Here is a 19358-nt window from a genome sequence, read left to right on the forward strand (position 1 = left end):
TTTTAGAGTATATGAATAAGGGAATAGTTAAATAAATATACTGATGGGGCATACTATATCTACTATAATGTTAGTGGATCAGATTGTATATTATATAATGAATGTGTAGTACGGTGTTGTATGCTGTGCCACATTGGTGGCAGGGCACACAGTAGGGGTTTTAATACATATTATAATGACGATAGTATATTTGATAGAATATATGTTTAAAAGAAATAGAATATGTTTAAATTAAGACTTCTGTTATATATTATACTATATTATACTGGTCTGCTATATTGAGGGGTATAAGATCTATACTATATTGATAGTATAACTGATAGATGTATATTATACTGATAGAATATTTGATAGCATAATTGATAGAAGTATACTATATTGATAGGATATTTGATATATATGATAGAATACCTGGGAAAAAAAATTAGAATGTGCTTAGAGTAAGGGATTTATTAAGTAATAAGAGGGGTTAAGGGTTGGAAAGCTGTTGGAAGTCGATAGAGAGGGGGGAGGAAAAGGGTGGGGGATAGGGTTAATTAGATATTGAGGGAATGTATGTATTGAATTTGAAAAGTATACTCACCAATACAAAAAAAATTTTTAAAAAAAACAAAGAAGTTTTATTTATCTCATTTACACCCTGCCTTTCTCCCCAAAGTTTTGGAAAAAAAGTTTTTCAAAGGTTATTTCATTATTGCAAGAAACCCAGAAAACATATACATGTACATACACACACACACACACACGTGTGTGTGTGTGTATAATGAATGATACAATAGGTGAATAGCGAATACTGTACTTCTACAGTTCCCCTTCTTTTAAAAACATTCTCACTTTCATATATATATAAATGTAGTGGAAAATGCTGCAGGATCAAAAACAAGAGTAAAAGTAGCAGTGTAAAGAAGTATTGTGGGTCCCCCTTAAAGTCATGAGTAGGGATGGGCATGAACTGAAATATGAACCAAAATTCATCACGAACCGGGTTGGTTCATGGTTCGTGAACCAGCAGTTCATCAGTGCGCATTTCTGAAAAGTTGGCAAGTTTTATAGTGCAGCTATATTCAGGATAATATAAACTAATGAAACTAATTTTTGTCATTCCAAAGGTGTGTGTGTGTGTTTCTACAGCCTTCCTCCTTTTGAAATTCCAAAGCGGGAAAGTGATTTAGGATTCGTTTTTTCCCATTTTTTTCCCTACTTCGGTAATATCAAAGCGGGAAACCTGAATCTTTTTCCTGTGCACATCCCTAGTATGCATGTCTCAGAGCAGTGACTGGAGGTGGCTTCAAAAGTGGGAGGCGCTCTTGCTTCCAAACTGGTACTTGCAAACAACAGGGGAGGATCTGCATCTTGGGTGTGCATCTCCCCCTCTCCCCAAGTTAGGAAGGGCTTCTCTCAAGCTATGTGCCTCTGTTGGTACACCACATGATAGAGGGATCTTTGTGCCCTGAGCACCCACTCTCTGCAGGGGAGAGGAGTAGCAATGGCAGGCAATGGTGATTGCTCCCACAAATTGGCTCTGCCTTTGCATGCCACTCACAGAGCTTTCAACAGCAGCTGGTTTGCAGTTTGTGAATGCTGCCAGGGTTTCCAGGGAAATGAGGGAGCATGTTCTGCTGGCTGTGGCTGGATGCATGGACCTGCCAGCATATCTCCCTCCTGAAAGTCCTTTGGGAGAGAACGGACCATTGGTTACTCACCATGAAGGGTCCTTCTCCTCTGAGAAGGGTTCATTCCCCCTTGAAATGAGCCCTGGGTATTTGAAGCTCGTGCTTGAGATTCTGGTGCTTAAGGGCTCTGAAGCACCTGCTTCTGTTCCACAGCCAGGCTCGGGATAAGCCCCTAAGGGGGTTACTCATCTGAGGAGCCTTTTATTATTTTGAGCACCTCTCCCAGTGCCAGCCTCAGGATCCAAGCCTAGTGGGTTCTTTGACGACTCACAGAATACTGTTATATATTATACTTATTAACAGTATCATTATTATTTAGAGCTCCTGTCCTGGATGGAATGGTGTCTAGGTGGGTCAGGGCTCTGGACCACCCTCTGTCCTTGCCAAGTGTGAATGCACCTCCCCCCCACAAGGGGAATTTTAACCTCCTTCCCCATAGGTCCTCCTGTACTTTAGTCCACTAGTGCCTGCCACCCCCGTCTGCATCTCAACAGAGGGACTCGGTTGTCCATAGCTGGGTTCGTTCCAGGAGGATCTGAACCCCACCCCCCTTTGGCAGTTCCTTGCCACTAGACCATCCAGGGCCTCGACATCTCAACCACTTGCTGGGAAGGGGTCTGGGTGGTGGGTCAGTACTCTGACCCCAAACCAGTCTCTGTGCCGCTGCCAGCCTCAAGGGCCAAGCCTAGTGGGTTCCTGTGAGGATGCACAGAATACTTTTATAGATTATACTTATTATCAGTATTATTATTATTTAGAGCTCCTATCCCGGATGGGAAGATGTCTGGGTGGGTCAGGGCTCTGGATCACCCTTGTCCTTGTCAAATGAGAATGCACCTCCCCTCACAAGGGGAATTTTAACCTCCTTCCCCATAGGTCCTCCTGTACTTTAATCCACCAGTGCCTGCTGCCCCTGGCCGCATCCCAGCAGAGGGGGACAGTTGTCCATAGCTAGGTTCGTTCCAGGAGGATCTGAACCCCCCCCCTTGGGAATTCCTTGCCACTAGACCATCCAGGGCCTCAACATCCCAACTGCTTGCTGGGAAGAGTTCTCAGTGGGTCAGGGGTATGGACCACCCCGTCCCTGCCAAGTGCGAATGCACCCCCCCCACACACACAAAGGGAATGTTAACCTCCTTCCTCATGGGTCCTCCTGTCTCCTAGTCTACCAGTGCCTGCTGCCCCCTGGCTGCATCCCAGTAGAGGGACATGGTTGTCCATAGCTGGGTTCATTCCCAGTGGATCTGAACTGCCCCCCCCTTTTAGGAATTCCTCGCCACTAGACCAGCCAGGGCCTTGACATCTCAACTACTTTCAGATGCAGCCACCCACATTACCCCCACACTCCATCCCCTATTTAACCCCCTCCTCATGAGTCCCCTCAAGAATCGCCCACCCTGTAGCAGAGATGGATTCCACCCGTTGGGGAGATGGATTCCGGCTGTTGTGGCAACTCCTACCCAGGGTCTGTTTCCATATTAAAAGGCTTTTCCTTTCTCGTTTCCAAGCTCCCCGTCCCTCACCCGCCCCACTGGGAAGATTTCTGTTCCCGCAAGGTCTCCTTCCCCCCAGGATTGACCTTCCATCATGGATTGCCTCTGTCCTTTTCTGTACAAGAATATTCCTGTCTCCCCAAAGAACATCTACTCCTTCCCCCCAAGATTAACTTCCTCTCATAGATTGTCTCTGTCCTCTTGTCCATTAAAAGAATATTCCTGTCTCCCCAAGAACATCTTCTTGACTGTTCCCTCAAAAAGTGCTTCTATCCCCACTCCAGCCCCAGAGCAGTTTAGCTGCTCCCAGGGATTGTCATTCCACTCTGGGGGCCTTCATTCCAGGCCCAGAGCAATTTGGCTGGCTGTAGGGACCATCATTCCACTCTATGGGCAGTCATTCCATTCTCAGAGGAAGGTTTTCTAACTCCAGCCCACATTTTCATTGCAACTTTTTTGGTGCTGCAATGTATTTCAATTTAGCCAATGCAAGTTAATTGGCATTCATGGCTCCTATTATATCTCATGGACCCCTGCTTTGGGGGTCTATAACTCAGACATCCAAAATCCAAGTTTCACCAAACTTGGTGAATGGCTGGAGGAGAACCTGCTGAAGACTCCCTGTGAGTTTGGCATCTCTGACTGATAAGGGGGACATTTTACAGCCTCCAGAAGTGGTGAACTGCATGAACCAAATGAACCGGTTTGCGAACCGGGCAAGTTCATGGAAGTTCATGATTCGTGAAATGCAATGAACCACAAAACGCCATTTTCCTGATTTGTGCCCATCTCTAGTCATGAGTTACAGTATTTTTGATAATAGCAATGCTAACCTATTTTTAAATTGTAAGAGAAATTAAAATGGAATTTTCGGGAAACTAAATTGATCTGGAATTAATGCAACTCTGATTTGGGAAAAGGTACAATTTCACGATAGAGGAAAAAATAGATCTTTAGCTCTTTAGTAGGTGTTGCAAAATACAACCTCATCCCCTACCTATGTGTAAAAATCTGCTTATTCCATTGACACATAGAACCTTGGGGTGGAAGGTACCTCTAGGGTCATCTAGTCCAACCCTCTACACAATGCAATAATTTCACAGTTACCTCCACCCACCACACAGTGACCCTTACTGAATGCCCAGAAGATGGCACAAAACACTGTCTGGATCCCTAGCCAAACTTGCCTGGGGAAAATTACTTCCTGACCCCAAAATGATGGGGTCACTGATGTAACCCTTCCTGCCCTCCCAACGATCTAACTAGGTCCACAGAATAAGCTTTGCTGTCAGACAGCCATCTAACCTCTGCTTAAAAACCTCCAAAGAAGGAGAGCCCACCACCTCCCCAGGAAGCCTATTCCACTGAGCGACTGCTCTGTCAGGAAGTTCTTCCTACTGTTTAGCTGAAAACTCTTTTGATTTAATTTCAACCCATTGGTTCTCGTCCGACCTTCTGAGGCAGCAGAAAACAACTCAGTGTCTGCCATCCTCTGTATGATAACCCTTCAAGTACTTAAAGATGGTTATCATATCACCTCTCAGTCATCTCTTTTCCAAGCTAAACATACTGAGCTCCTTCAACCTTTCCTCATAAGACTTGGTCTCCAGACCCCTCACCATCTTCGTTGCCCTCCTCTGGACATGTTCCAGCTTGTCTATAGCCTTCTTAAATTGTGGTGCCTCAAACTGAACACAATACTCTAGGTGAGGTCTAATCAGAGCAGAGTAGAGCAATACCATCACTTTGCGCGATCTGAACACTATGCTTCTGTTGATAAAGCCCAATATCGCATTTGCCTTTTTAACTACCACATCACACTACTGACTCATGTTCAGTGTATGGTCTACTAAGACCCCTAGATCCTTTTCACACATACTGTTGCCAAGACAAGTTTCCCCCATCCTATAATTACACATTTGATTTTTCCTACATAAATGCAAAATTTGGAATTTATCTTTGTTGAAATTGTTGAAATTCATTGTTTGTTTTAGCCCAGTTTTCCAGCCTGTCAAAATCATTTTGTATCCTGACTCTGTCTTCTACAGTATTTGCTACCCCTCCCAATTTAGTATCATCTGCAAATTTAATAATTTAATTCATTCATCAAAATCATTTATAAAAATGTTGAACAGAACAGGTTCCAGTACCGATACCTGAGGCACTGCACTTGTCACTCTTCTCCAAGAGGTTGAGAAACCATTAACAAGCACTCTTTGGGTGCCATCTGTCAACCAATTACAGATCCACCTAACTGTAACAGGATCCAAATCACATTTTACCAACTTATCAACAAGGGTATTATGTGGAACATTATCAAAAGCCATACTGAAATCGAGATAAACTACATCTACAGTATTCCCCGTATCCAGCAATGTAGTAACTTTCTCAAGAAAGAGATAAGGTTAGTAGGACATGACTTGTTCTTGAGAAACCCAGGCTGGCTCTTGGTAATCACAGCCATCCTTTCTAAATGCCTGTTTTCCCAAGAATTCTCAAAAATAATGGACAGAGGCTCAGAAATTACATCTGTGAGTTCTTTTAGCTGCAATTCATCTGGCCCTGAGGACTTGGTTTCATTTAAAGAAACTAGGTGTTTATGTACTAGCCCAATGTCAATCCTAGGCTGTAACTCCCTTCCCCCATCATGTATTTTGTTATTGTCATGTTGAGGACCATTTCCCTTGAGGAAAGTAGGAAAATAATGCCACCTATGGAAGATGGTATTATTATTTTTACAATAGCTAACATCCCAGAGAAAAACAAATTCCTCTAAGCAATCCAACAGTTAACAAAATATCTGTTTAGACTGGTTCCTTTCTTTTCAATCTTTACATGACAAAACTATTGGTCAATCTTTACATGACAAAACTATTGGTCAATCTTTACATGACAAAACTATTGGTCATAGAAAATAAAGAGTATTAAATTATTTCAAACTGGTAGGACCAAACAAAGTATATAGGCAAGCATGAATTTGTTCAGTTACTACAACCACAAATACTGAAATATGGAGAGAAATCAAGAACTGTAGCATTTGGTACTAAAGGTTATGGGTTCTGGCAGTTCTTCTCTGTTAATGTACTTACATAACATTAAAAGAAATATGTGGTCAGCTCCTTCTGATGAAACAAACATGAAACAAAGAAACAAACACAAGACAGCAATCCTAAACTTCTCACAATCCTACATAAGTCTATTCAGTGGAGCTTATTATCAGTAAAGTGTCCTTAGTAGGGTTGTCAAGCTGAGGCTGGCAAGTGGTGGAAAGGTTTGGGAACAGGAATGTGTGCAGTGATTTGCAACGTCAGTACTGGGTAAAACATGGAAGTAACGACAGATAAGAATCACCGGAAACCATAGGGTTTCTGGTGATTCCTAGAGCTACCCTTTATCAATTCCAGGATGTACCTGGAAGTTGCTCTCCCCCCACCCCAACCTGGTTCGGTTGTAGTGGCAGCAGGCAAAGAGGCAGCAGGCAAAGAGGCAGCAGGCCTTCCATTATAGCAGGAGATCTGGTAAGCCTAATTCTTAGGATTGCGCTCAATATTTTCAAAAGTAATCAATGTATTGAATAATACATGCATTGGCATATAGACCTTGTGAGAACTAGGCTCTAAATTTAGACATTTTTATAAAGTATTCAACATAATTTCATGCCATCTAATATTCTCTATATTGATGTCCATCTGTATTGCTTAAGAAAAAGTGGAAATGATTCAACAGCTAAGGAAGAAGTGCTTTAGTCAATCCGTGTAGATTAATTTTTTTAAACACGATCCTTCAGGATTGCTTTTTAAATTAAGAATGTTTATGTTTTTATGTTAATCAGATGTATATAAAATTTTAGTTTATATTAGAATTTAGTAATGGGTAACACCACAGAATTTTTCTAGAATCTGGACATTAAATAAATAAATAAAACACACAAGTAAGCATGTGTGGGCAATTTGTGGCCTGTGGGTCTCATCTAACCCCTGAGAACTTTTCATTCAACTCTCATGGTGCTTACTGCTTAATAATATGTCATGAGCATCACTGAGCTGGACTGCAGCTCCACTTATCAGCCTGCTTCTTCCAAAAAAACCTGTTACGATGACGTACCTATTTAACTACCTTTCACTGTATTATTTTGTAACCATCATTTTATATGCTGCATATTCTTGGCTAACCATTTGTATACAACATCAGGTGTGACAATATTTTATTTATTTGTAATGCAAAAAAAAGTTTCAGAATTGTGGGATTTATAATACTCTGCTATATGAGAACTATAGCATTTACACCCATGTTCCATTCACTTTTCACAAGTTCCAAGGCCTACTAAAGGAACAGTGTAAGGAAAGAGAGAATCCTACAGTATATGACCTTCAGTTCCCAAGTTGTTTAATTTTGGGGGAGGAGGCTAATAACTGCAGGAGTTCTGCATTCCAATTAGACATTTGAAATTATAATTGATTTTGGGGGGGAAAGGCATGTAAAACATTCTTTGCCAGTTTTTATGAAATTCAAAATGGATAGAGACAAAAGGTATTATTGAAAGCAATAATAAAATTCCTTTGGCTGAAACTGCAAAAATATCTCAAGTGGGCAAGACAGAATCTTTATTCTTCAGGAGATTGTTTGTCTTTTAAAACAAGCCTATAAGCTTTTCTCTGTAAACATTGTCTCATTGTGCTTGTACTTGAAAGAGTAAGAATTATTAATTGAAATAAATAAAATGATTGCAAAATGAGCAGATCCAAACAGGCTAATTGTTGCACTAGAATGTCTCTGTTGCCAAGCATAGTGAATAGCATTTGCAGTTCCATTAGTCCCAGTGGTACTTAGTCTTTCTTTCTTTCTTTCTTTCTTTCTTTCTTTCTTTCTTTCTTTCTTTCTTTCTTTCTTTCTTTCTTTCTTTCTTTCTTTCTTTCTTTCTTTCTTTCTTTCTTTCTTTCTTTCTTTCTTTCTTTCTTTCTTTCTGGACGAACCCATAACATAGGCAGCATGAAGGAATAATGATCTGCCTTCTTGGGGTTAGTGAGGAGTCAGCACAAATTGTGGGAACAAATAACAGTTAGACAAGGCAGTGTTTTATAACATTGAGGCTGCAATCCATCTTTGGGTTCCTTCAAAGCTGGGCTAATAAAGGCCCACTTACAATCCCCAGCAGAGTACGGTTTAATTAAATTTGTCCATTAGAGGATTTCTCCCCTGCCCTTTTGCATTCTTGAAATTAATTCTGTTTTTTGCTTGTCTCTTTTCCTTTATCAAAGATGCGCTGAACCTTCGAAACCGACAGGTCATCTGTATCACACTCAAAGTCCTGCAGCACCTGGTTGTGTCAGCTGACATGGTGGGGGAAGCCTTAGTGCCTTATTATCGTCAGATTCTCCCCATATTAAACATCTTTAAGAATATGAATGGTGAGTTATCCTAGCCGTCCCTACATCTCCCAAGCCTCCTACCAAAGAGGGTTAATTAACAGTGTCATTAGGATTTACTATTGCACATAAACTCAAATACACTTGGCACCCTCTCTTCTCTTATTCCCCAGGGATGCAGCAAAATTAACAACTTAATTTATTACTCCTTCCACGTAGAGCTTATTCAACACAGAACAGAAGCACTGGAGCAGTTCTATAATCTTCCTATAATTAATTTGTAAAGTTCTGTAACACTTTTTAAACGCATTAATAGGTTGTATCTCACCCCTATCCACAGACCAGTTAAAGATTCCTCTCTTTATCCTGCTCTAAACTTTTCTAATTGGTAAAGACTATTGTCACTTCTTGCCACATTGGTACTGAATTTATTTCATTCATTCACTGTCAAGGACAATTCAGTAATAAGGAATTGATTAATGCAAAATCTTTCTATGCCTATCATTAGAAAATTGTATGCACTACTCTCACTAAGCAGTTTGGTGCTGCTGTTGAACAGTTAAAGCATCTAGTAAGGTAGAATTTTCTATTTAGTTCAAAATCCTAACATGCATCTTATTTAATTCTTCAAAAATGAAGACTACTTAATGTAGGATTACTGTAGAAAGCTTGCATGACTGCATCTGCTAGCCATTCTTTCTAAAGTGTTGTTTCTGTATAAACCACTTAGTACAGTATATTCTCTGACTGATCAGCTTTGAAATAATTACCTTGAAATTTTATGTTATTTTAAGTAGTTGTGCAGGTTAAGGGAAATCACTGCTTGACAGTGATGCCTTTACAATTTGCAGGACCTCCATGAAATCCTTGGTGTTTCAGTAACATATACCTGCTGGTAATCTTTTTCACTCACATAGATGCACTCTGTGTAGTGTATAACATTTTGTGGTGTGTAAACTATTTTAGATGAAGTAACAGTAATAGTTATTTGGGAACTGTTAATAGAGCACCTTCATGTTGTTTGCGTATTGTTTTAGAACACAATAATTAAAATAAAATTTAGAGTAGCCAGAATAACATAAATAGCCTGAGAGAGGGAATAGATACGACTTTATTCTGAGGTGCACAGTGATAGAACTCCATCCAAGCAGGTTTCCTCCTTGTTCACTTGACTGGAGGCAGCCATTCTGTGTATGCTTCTATTACGTAGTTCTAAACGAACTACATTCAAGCAAAGGGTAACTTGTAAATGAATAGCAAGTCCCTCAAAGACTGTATTGATCTTTTTTCTCTACAACTGTTTAAGAACTCATCTAAGGAAAGGGAAAAAAAACTTGTCGTAACTGGCTTGATGATAATTCCTGGTACCCTGAAATAATATTTTTAAATTGCTGGAAGTCTAGCAATCACATTATTTATTTATTTACATTATTTATTAGCCATCTTTCTCACTGAGGCTCAAGGTAGATTACACAGTATAGGTCAATATGATTAAAAAATTTTAAAACACTGCAATAGTGTACAGATTGCAGAAATTTGAAAGCAAATGAAACCTCAGCTTCCTCAGAAGTGATATCAGTCCTCTCTAGGAACTGACAAGAACTCTATGGTTGTGCCACAGTTTCCTGTGATTCCTAGAGAAGCATAACATCAGAAGTGACATCACACAGTCACTGATGTTGATTTAAAAAATTCTCGGCATGACAATGGACAAGATCTGCTGGAGCACAAAATCTCTTGCCCCCAGCAGGCACATGGCAACTTTACCTGCATCTCATAGTAGGTCCAGCACATCTTTTTGGGAAGTGCTAGATCTACTGTGAGACTTCCTTGAATTGAATTGAATGAATTTATTTGTGGTCAGAGACCATAACAATGACAATACATCCTTATCAGTCAATAAAATAATTAAATCCAGCGTAAAAATGTAAAGGATATAAAAAAATACATTTAGCATTTAAAATCTTATCTTAAAATGTATATAGTTCTCTGGGAACCGCAGGAATTCTAATATTTAAAACACTGACATTAAAATAGTTAAAACCGTAAAAAGAGCAGGAGACTATGTATGGCTATTCTTTTTATTATGGAATTTAACCAAATAGAGACAGAATTTGGCTATTTGCCTGGAGATAGTTGGATTTTCATCAATTAGGAGTTTCTCCAGGCAGGCCTCATTTGCCTCTGCAACTGGTGTGTCTAAGAGTGGGGAAATAAACTTGTCCCTATAGACTTGATGGAAAGGATAATGAAAGAACATATGAATAAGTGATTCCACTTCACCAATGGAGCAACAGCAGCGTCTATCCTCATATGGGATCTTTCTATATTTCCCTTCAATGACCATTGAAAGGATAACTTCACATTGGGCCAGGGTGAAAGCTCTTCTATAAGATAGGACATCCAAATGAGTGAGATATTTGGCCATACCCATAACATATCTAGATACTGTGAGACTTCCTTTAGAGACGGTAGCTTGCTGATCAAGGACAAATTTCTGGCAGGCTGAACTCAATACTAATGTTCATCTGTTGGTAGAAAGGAAGAGGAAGTCTAAGAGAGAAAAGCAGACCTATTTTTAATTAAGTTCTATTTTATTTAATATTTTTTATTTTTATTTTACTTCATTTATGCCACACCTTTCTCCCTACTGAGGAGTTGGACCCAAAGCAGCTTACAACATTCTCTACTCCTCTGTTATTTCCATTTTTTCTTCACAACAAATCCTGTGAGATAGATTAGGGTAAGAGTTTATGCCTGACCCATGGTTATCCAGTGAGCTTTCATGGCAGAGTGGAGAATCAAACCTGAGTCACCCAGATCATAGTTCACCACTCTAGCCACACTGGCTCTCTTGCAAGTAATAGAGCTTAATTGGAGTGTGCACCAAAAGTAGATTTGGTAAATTTGAATTTTTTTACTGAATCTGAGAAAAAAATTGGAATTTCCTGAATTCTGAATTGATTCTCTAATTCAGTTCAGGTATTTCCAAAAAATTTGGCCATTATTTTCTATGGGAAAATCATTTGGGGAGGTGCTATCCAGTGGGCTGGTGGGGGCCATTTTCAACCAAACTTCACCAGATTTTTCAGGATCCTAGTCTTGACTGTCCTGTAAAGATCCTCAAAGTTTCATGAAGATTGAACTCCAAAGAAGGTGCCCCCCCACTCTCCATTATTCCCTAGGGGGGAAATATATGGGGGCTATCAAGGGGGCTGGGGGCAGCATTATACCTGAAAACTCCACCACATTTTCTTGGAATCTACTTCCAACTGTCCTCTAATGGCCCCCCTCCAAGTTTCAGGAAGATTGGATCCCTGGGGCCAATTGTATGAGCCCCTGAACAAGGTGCCACCAGCCACTCCATTGTTTTCTATGGAATACACTCCAAAATGCAACCTGAGCTCATCCCAGAGAAAGCCCAACAGAAGCAAACTTAAGTACAGGAATGGAATCCCTCCAAAATTAAAGTGAAGGAAGGGGACCAACACCATATCAGAGAATCATATTCATTCCACGCAAACCAAACTGAAGCAAGGGTCACCGTTGCAACTTAGCCCAACAGAAGCAAACTGAAGCAAGAGAATGCCTTGTGCTTGTGGTTGTGTGCTGCTTGGTTCTGTTCTGTGATGTTTCTCTACTGGCTGAACCCAGTACCTGGCTGCTGTGAATTACACTGGTTCTATTGAGCTAAGTTGCAGCGGTGTTGCTTCAATTTGGTTTTGATGGAATGGATGTGATGTTAGTCCCCTTGCTTCACTTTTGTTCTGAGAGAACTCATTCCTGTGCTTCAGTTTGCTTCTGTTGGGCTAAGTTGCAACAGTGCCCTTTGCTCCAGTTTGATTTGGATGGAATGCATGTGGTGTTTGTCCCCTTCCTTCATTTTTGTTCTGGGGGGATTCCATTCCTGTGCTTTAGTTTGGTTCTGTTGGGCTTTCTCTGGGATGAGCTCAGCTTGCATTTGGGACTGTGTCTTGGCCATGGCAGTCTTGCTGCAGTGTGTTTCTGCAATGGGAATCAGCTTTGACTTTTTCCCCATAGGAATCAATGGAGTGGCTGGGTACAACTCGTTCAGGGGCTCATAGAATTGGCCCCAGGGTCCAATCTTCCTGAAACTTTGAGAGTCTTTAGAGGACAGTCAGGACTCGGAGTAGGTCTCCCGAAAATGTGGTGGATTTTTCATTGAAAATTCAACCCCCCAGCCCCCGAATAGTCCCCAGATATTTTTTCCCATAGGAAATAATGGAGAATGGGTGGGGGCACCTTCTTTGGGGGCCGACACAATTTGCCCTTGGGGTTCAGTCTTCATGAAACTTGGGTAATCTTTAGAAGACAGTCAGGAATAGGGTCTGTGAAAATTTGGTTGACCCCTCCAGCCCACCAGATAGCTTCCAAAGTGATTTTCCCATAGAAAAAATAAAGCCAGAATTTTACCGAATTTTTTCTAAAAATTCAAGATACCTGGGTTTTGATTCAGAATACCTGGATTTTACCAAATCAGCCAAAAATTTGAATTTTAATCCAAATTCCAAACCAAACTGCACACCCCTAGAGCTTAATTCCAAGGACTCTTAGAATTATGATGATGATGATGATGATAACATTCGATTTATATACTGCCCTTCAGGACAACTTAATGCCCACTCAGAACAGTTTACAAAGTATGCCATTATTATCCCCACAACAAAACACTCTGTGAGGTGGGTGGGGCTGAGAGAGCTCCAGAGAACTGTGACTAGCCCATGGTCACCCAGCTGGCTTCAAGTGGAGGAGTGGGGAATCAAACTCGGCTCTCCAGGTTAGAGTCCCACGCTCTTAACCACTACACCAAACTGGATCTCAGTCTGCTACAGTAACTTGTACCTCCACAATAATTATGAACAAAAAAGTTTAGATGTGCTTTAATAATAACTACCTTTCTAGAGATGTTTTGTTATGATATTTGAGTTTACAATTTTTCCTATTTGTTCAGAGGGAACCCACTAATTAATCTTACTGGTGATCAATAGATTTAAAATGGATTGTATCTGTAGTATGATTTAGGCCTTTTGAGAACTTTATTATAATGCTACAATCTGTTTTTCTCTACAAAACACAATACTGGAATTTGGTATATATTTACAGAGTATATTTTAAAATGAATTATGAAAATGACAAAATAACACCTTTTGGTCTTAGAATATTGTTGTTGTTATGTATAAAATAGTGGACCCGTGTCACTATTCATAGCCTCATGATGGTGGCTGAGGTAAATAAATGTTTAAAAGAATTAGAATACATTTTATGCTTTTTAAGATTACATAATTTCTGATGGGGGAGGACTAAATAGAATCTTTAAAGCTTAGCATGAAGCACTGTCGTGTGTTGTATGCATATTAGAAGGAACATGTGAAGTAGAAATTAGTTGGGTAATTGGTGGTAGAAGGTAAGTGTTAGATAGTTGTACCTGCAAATACTTTTTGCATAACGTAGACGGGTATATAAAAATGCTGTCAGATGAAAGCAGCCTTAATGGCTCATAGGCATTATAAAGCAAAAACATTTTCATGTCATCAATTTATCTTATTCAGTCATGATCAATAACAGCTGTGCAGATGAAACCATGTAGAATATTTTAAAACAAAAACTAGTCAATTCAGCAGTATGCAGAAAGAAAGCCACAGATTAGAGATAAATTAAATTAAGGTAATCATTTTGATATACACAGAGAGAGAGAGACAGACACACACGCACACAAATATACATAGATTCCCATTTCCCCATCATTTGCTAAAAAAAACCCTATGAAACTTTTAAAACAGAAAACCACTGTTATTGTTCAATAAAATGCTGAGCTACAACAGTTAGTTTGTGGCTGTACTGTAAATCGTGGCTCAGTACACAGGGACAGGCAATACACTGCAAAGCACCAAAGGAGTTGGGATGAGTTGAAGTCCTGAAAATTCTATAATATGTCTAAGCAGAGGGCTCACTTCTGCAATCTGTAGTTTGAATGAATACAGCATTTCCTGAAACATCATATCTAGGGCTCTTTTGTAGAAGTTAAGAAGGAATGCCAAATTAGATGACATGCTGGGAAACTCGTGCTTGGATCACCTGGATTTTTTTTAGATGTCAAATCAGCCATTGGACTCTATTTTGGGAAGGCAGCACTAGAGGAGGGGGTGTTTAACTTTCCCCCCTTATTTTGTTTTCCTGATACAAATTGCCTTCCCTTCCCTGATATTTGACTTGGGTGGGCAGGGGATGTTAGTACCTGAATGGTTTACACATCCCTTTTTCCAATATCATGTTCCAAACTCAGTTTGCCTCTCAGAAGTATTTTGATCCTCCTTCTTGTCCATGGCTACTTAATCTGGAATGACTAAAGTTGGTTCATGCTGTTCTTATGAAGGATCTAGTTGACACCATAATCAAACAGTAGAACTCCAGCACTTTCTGCATTTTGGCCTGCCTTTTTTAAACCTGTGAGTGACATACATTGAGCCTCTCTGTTCTGGAGAGGTGGCATATAAATGTGCAATATGAATTTTTAATGTAATGTACTGTAATTGTAGTGCTGGCTATCCATATGTGGACAGTCAAATTGCTGTTCAAGCATTCCAGGGTTACTCTGTCAGGACCTGTCCTGGCCTAGCCTCAACATGGGAGGAAGACTCCTCACAGGGAAAGGAATACTTCTCCCATGTTGAGGCTGGGCCAGAGCAGATCATGACATACCTGTACCTTTGTTTAAAGCCTTCGGTTTTCTCTGCTGGTGCCTCAACATTCCTGACTGAGTCATTTACTTGAGGAGTGTTGGGAATTGGCAAGTGTTCTACATTCAGTCATGAAAGTGTTAAATGTTACTTTGTTACTTAATTAGTAAACTTATTTGCATGTAACCATTTAGCTTTCGAGTTAAGTTTTCTGCCATAGAAAGGGGAGTTTTTATGCTTAATGAAGTAGATGTGGGATTCTCTATTGGGCAACCAGTTTATTGTGGGGGGGGGCAATTAACTAGAAACATTTTTATTGCTCTTTGTCTTAGTCTCTCTGTTCAGATCTAAGTCTAAGATGTAACAGTCAGTGTCAGCAAGTCTCTAAGTTTCCCTAACCAGCAAGATGTAGCTAGATAGCTGTTCTTTATTTTCCACCAACGTAACCTTCTTTTATCCTATTATGTAGTAGAGTATTTTTATAGAGCTAAACATGGGAGTGTGTACTTATGATGTCCATTGTGCAAATCTGTACTCTGCTAACTAATCCTAACAAGGACGGGGAAGGCTTTTTTCCCCTTTGCAGCAAATACGAGTGTTGATTTGTTTTGTTTATGATTATATTCAAGCAGCTAAGATATTATTATCATGAAAAATAAAAAAAAAACCTAATGAGCTCACTTTGTAGTCCAGAGAAATACAGTAATTAAAGTCTCCCATTTCATATGCCTTCCACAGAAGGAACTGAGAAGCAATATATTCAGACATATAGAAGCACCATAAGTGTACAGGAAGTACCTAATTAAGCGCCATGTAGAATCTGACATCCCTGACTGTATTCCTACTCAGTTCCTTCTCTGGGGGTGCGAGGGCTTTAATTATTGCATTTTTCCTGGCTGCGAAGTATATTCCTTCTTTAATTTTCATGATTGTAATATTGTAATTGTATGATTATGATCATCTAAAAAATTAAAAATAAGTTTACATTTTCTGCAAGTGAAAAAGGAGCAATTAAAGCCCACCTCTGCCCCAGCCAGGTAAAGAAGCCATTTGGAAATACTGGGGCATTAAACTCCGAAGTTTGACTGGGGAGTAAGTTTAAAAGGAAGCAATTGTCAGGAGAAGCAGCTCAATGTTGAAAAGAAATCCTTCAGTAGTGCAAAATGGTCATAGGGTGGAGTTAACCATATTTGGCCCTAGGACTGATAGTTAGGATGCAATACAAACTTATCAGAACACTGTTCCTAGATTTTAGTAGGCATGCCATATGCACATTTTGTAAGTCACACTGAATTCAGACACATGGGCCGATTCCAGACGGCCCTCTGCAATCCGAAACGTTGTGCGTTGTTGTGCGTCATCGCGCGGAAAACGCGAAATATCGCATTTTCTCACGTGAGTTTTGCGTGACCTCGCGCAAAACTCGCGCGAGAAAACGCGATATTTCGCGTTTTCCGCACGATGATGCGCGACAACGCGCAACGTTTCGGATTGCAGAGGGCCGTCTGGAATCGGCCATGGTTTAAACCATCATGTCAGGCTGCCTTCTACAAATGGCTCACTGAAGTCCTATCTCCAGAATTAGTTTTCTAGAATAAGTGTGAACCAAACAACAAGTGACAATGGCTTAGGTCCATCCTATGACTGCTTTTTCCATTTTAGAATCAATTGTAGTTCTTATAAAATGCTGCAAGGCTCCAATATGAGGAGCATGTACAGCAGCTCCAGGAGCAATGGGGGGCTCTTTTGGCACCTGAAAAGGCACAGGGAAGGAAGAAGAGCTCCTGGGGCTGTTGCACCATGTATGTACACTGGATCAGAGCCTTGCAGAAATTTTAAAAGAACTACATAAGTTTCTAAAATGGTATCGGCAGCCATGGGACAGAGCCTTGGCAAGCTGTCACTTGTAGTTTGGCTTGTAGATTGTGGCCTAAAGATATCTAATGGCAGGGCTATTTTATGAAATATCCATTTACTTATTTGCCTTCATTTAAATTCTTGATTTTTTAATAATACTCAGCAATCTTCACATATACTTGATATGACATTTGCATATAAACAGTAAGTAAATGTGAAATTTTACTCATCTGTTCATGACTCATGGGTAAAACACATCATTTACATGCAAAAGTCCCAGAGTTTCAATCCTTTGCAATTAAAAGGATCTTGGGTATCAAAACAAGCTAAAATCTCAAGCTGAGAGATTTTGTCAGGTGAAGAATTCAGTACTGGGATAGATGAATGCACATTACATGTACATGTAAATAAAAAAAGTAATGTTTGCGCTATTGAAATAAAAGAAATTATGAAAATTCTTGCTCCCATATCCTTGACAGTACCTGTGCTCTGAAAGCTGAATTCCTGCTTAAATTATTACTAACAGTAATTATTTTAATAGCCATCACTTCACTTCCAGTGTAGATTTACTTATATTGCTCTTATACGTGAATATTTAAAAGAATCCTCCCTTCCTTTGTGTTATGCACATTCTTCCTAAGAATAATTCTGCAGCCACTTTGATCAAATCACTAAACCTTCAATCTGTTGCTCCAGACAAGCATTATATGCATTCCTAAGAGAGAATCTTCATTTGAAACATCAGATTTTCACACTGTTAGAGTGACACATTGCTCCACTAAAGGTATCATCCTCCTACTTGTTTTGCATCTCAGATGCCCTAGAGCCAACATGGTGGCAGCTACCAATTTCTCAAAATATATTTTGGGTTGAAGAGATGAATGTTATGTAGTAACACTTTGAGTATAACTTGATTTGGCTCTTCTGAGCTACTCTCTTACTTGAGTGGGTGGTATATTTAATGCAATGCTTTGAAAATGTGTTGTCAGCCATTTGGCAAAAAAGGATAGCTGTGTTTCATTGCTTTTGAAACTTAAAACTGTATAAATCCAGAAATTACTGTTCTTAATGAGTTGGGAATATTTACTGTTCTGAAGAACATGGAAAGATAAAAAATAATGACTACTGTAAAATGTTTAAACTCAGCTAGGTGCCATTTTCCCCTTGCCAGTCATATATGAGGTATGCACACAGAGATTTATCAGCTAAGAAGAGTTAAAAAATCCTGCAGGTCACAGTGTTCAGCAATTTAATTCCAAGACTGTGCAGTCTCTCATAGGAAAGGACATTTTGTACTTGGAAAAAGGTAGAACTAGAAAGAAACAGGGGGCACAAATGGTATCTGACATATTCATAAATATATGAAATTATAACAAATTTGCCTGTCACATTCAGTAGGTTTTACTCAATGTTTCTGCATATAAAGCAATATTCTGGTTGCATACCTTTTAATTTACCTTTTACAGTATTACTACAATACTGAAATAGGACTTAAAGAAGTTACACTGAAGAAGTCAATGTTTAAGTGATAGCTTTATTTGGTAAACTTCAAGTGTGGCATTCACAAACCTGTAACATAGACTCTAACACATTTGAAGAATTACAACACTTTCTGATGATTATTGCTATATAATTCATAATTACTTCCTAATTTCTTCATTGAAAATGCAGCATTATTCTGTGTGAAGTAGAATTGACTCAGCAGTGATTAATTTAAACTTATTAATACTTAGCAGTTCCTTCTGATGTGTTAATAGCCTAATTAGTTCAGCATCTTAAATGATTTAAAAAAAAGAAAAGAAAATAGAAGGTTCACTAGGACAGAGGACATGCCCTTCTTAGCCCAACAGAATGCCTGTTGTGAGTGACTAGACACAGCACTAGTAGCTGATGTCATAGACCTGTTTGGCTCCCGCTTTCCCTGAGCCACTCACTCTTTCCAGTGGATCTGAGACTCAGCCTTGTGTGCTGAGTTGGCTAAGAACCAAGTGACTTAAAAATCTACCATCCCTTTCTCTCCAGTACTCATTTGGTATGGACTGCCATCAGTAAACAAATTCTTTTGGGATCAGTGAGGGTCCATTATTATTGTACTTTCCCCCCTCATTTTCTCCTTAATTCCCCATGCAAGGCCAAAGGCTACATGTATGTGTATGTTTTGTCTGAGGGTAAAGAAGAGGCTTCTAACTACCCCATCCTCTCTCTCTCCCTCTCTCCCCTGGAGGTCTGTCATCACTGGCCAATTCTGGTCTGTGTAACATAATAATGTTT

General features: G+C 39.7%; 1 protein-coding gene across 1 annotated transcript in view; it reads left to right on the plus strand.

Moving 5' to 3' along the window:
* The window catches only part of PACRG (parkin coregulated), a 456930-nt gene that overhangs the window by 217007 nt on the left and 220565 nt on the right, over positions 1 to 19358 (plus strand). The window contains exon 4 of the mRNA XM_054998188.1: positions 8425 to 8574. Coding sequence (XP_054854163.1) covers positions 8425 to 8574 — 150 coding nt within the window. The remainder of the gene's footprint in view (positions 1 to 8424; positions 8575 to 19358) is intronic.

Source organism: Eublepharis macularius, chromosome 1, assembly GCF_028583425.1.
Source record: "Eublepharis macularius isolate TG4126 chromosome 1, MPM_Emac_v1.0, whole genome shotgun sequence".
NCBI lineage: Eukaryota > Metazoa > Chordata > Lepidosauria > Squamata > Eublepharidae > Eublepharis > Eublepharis macularius.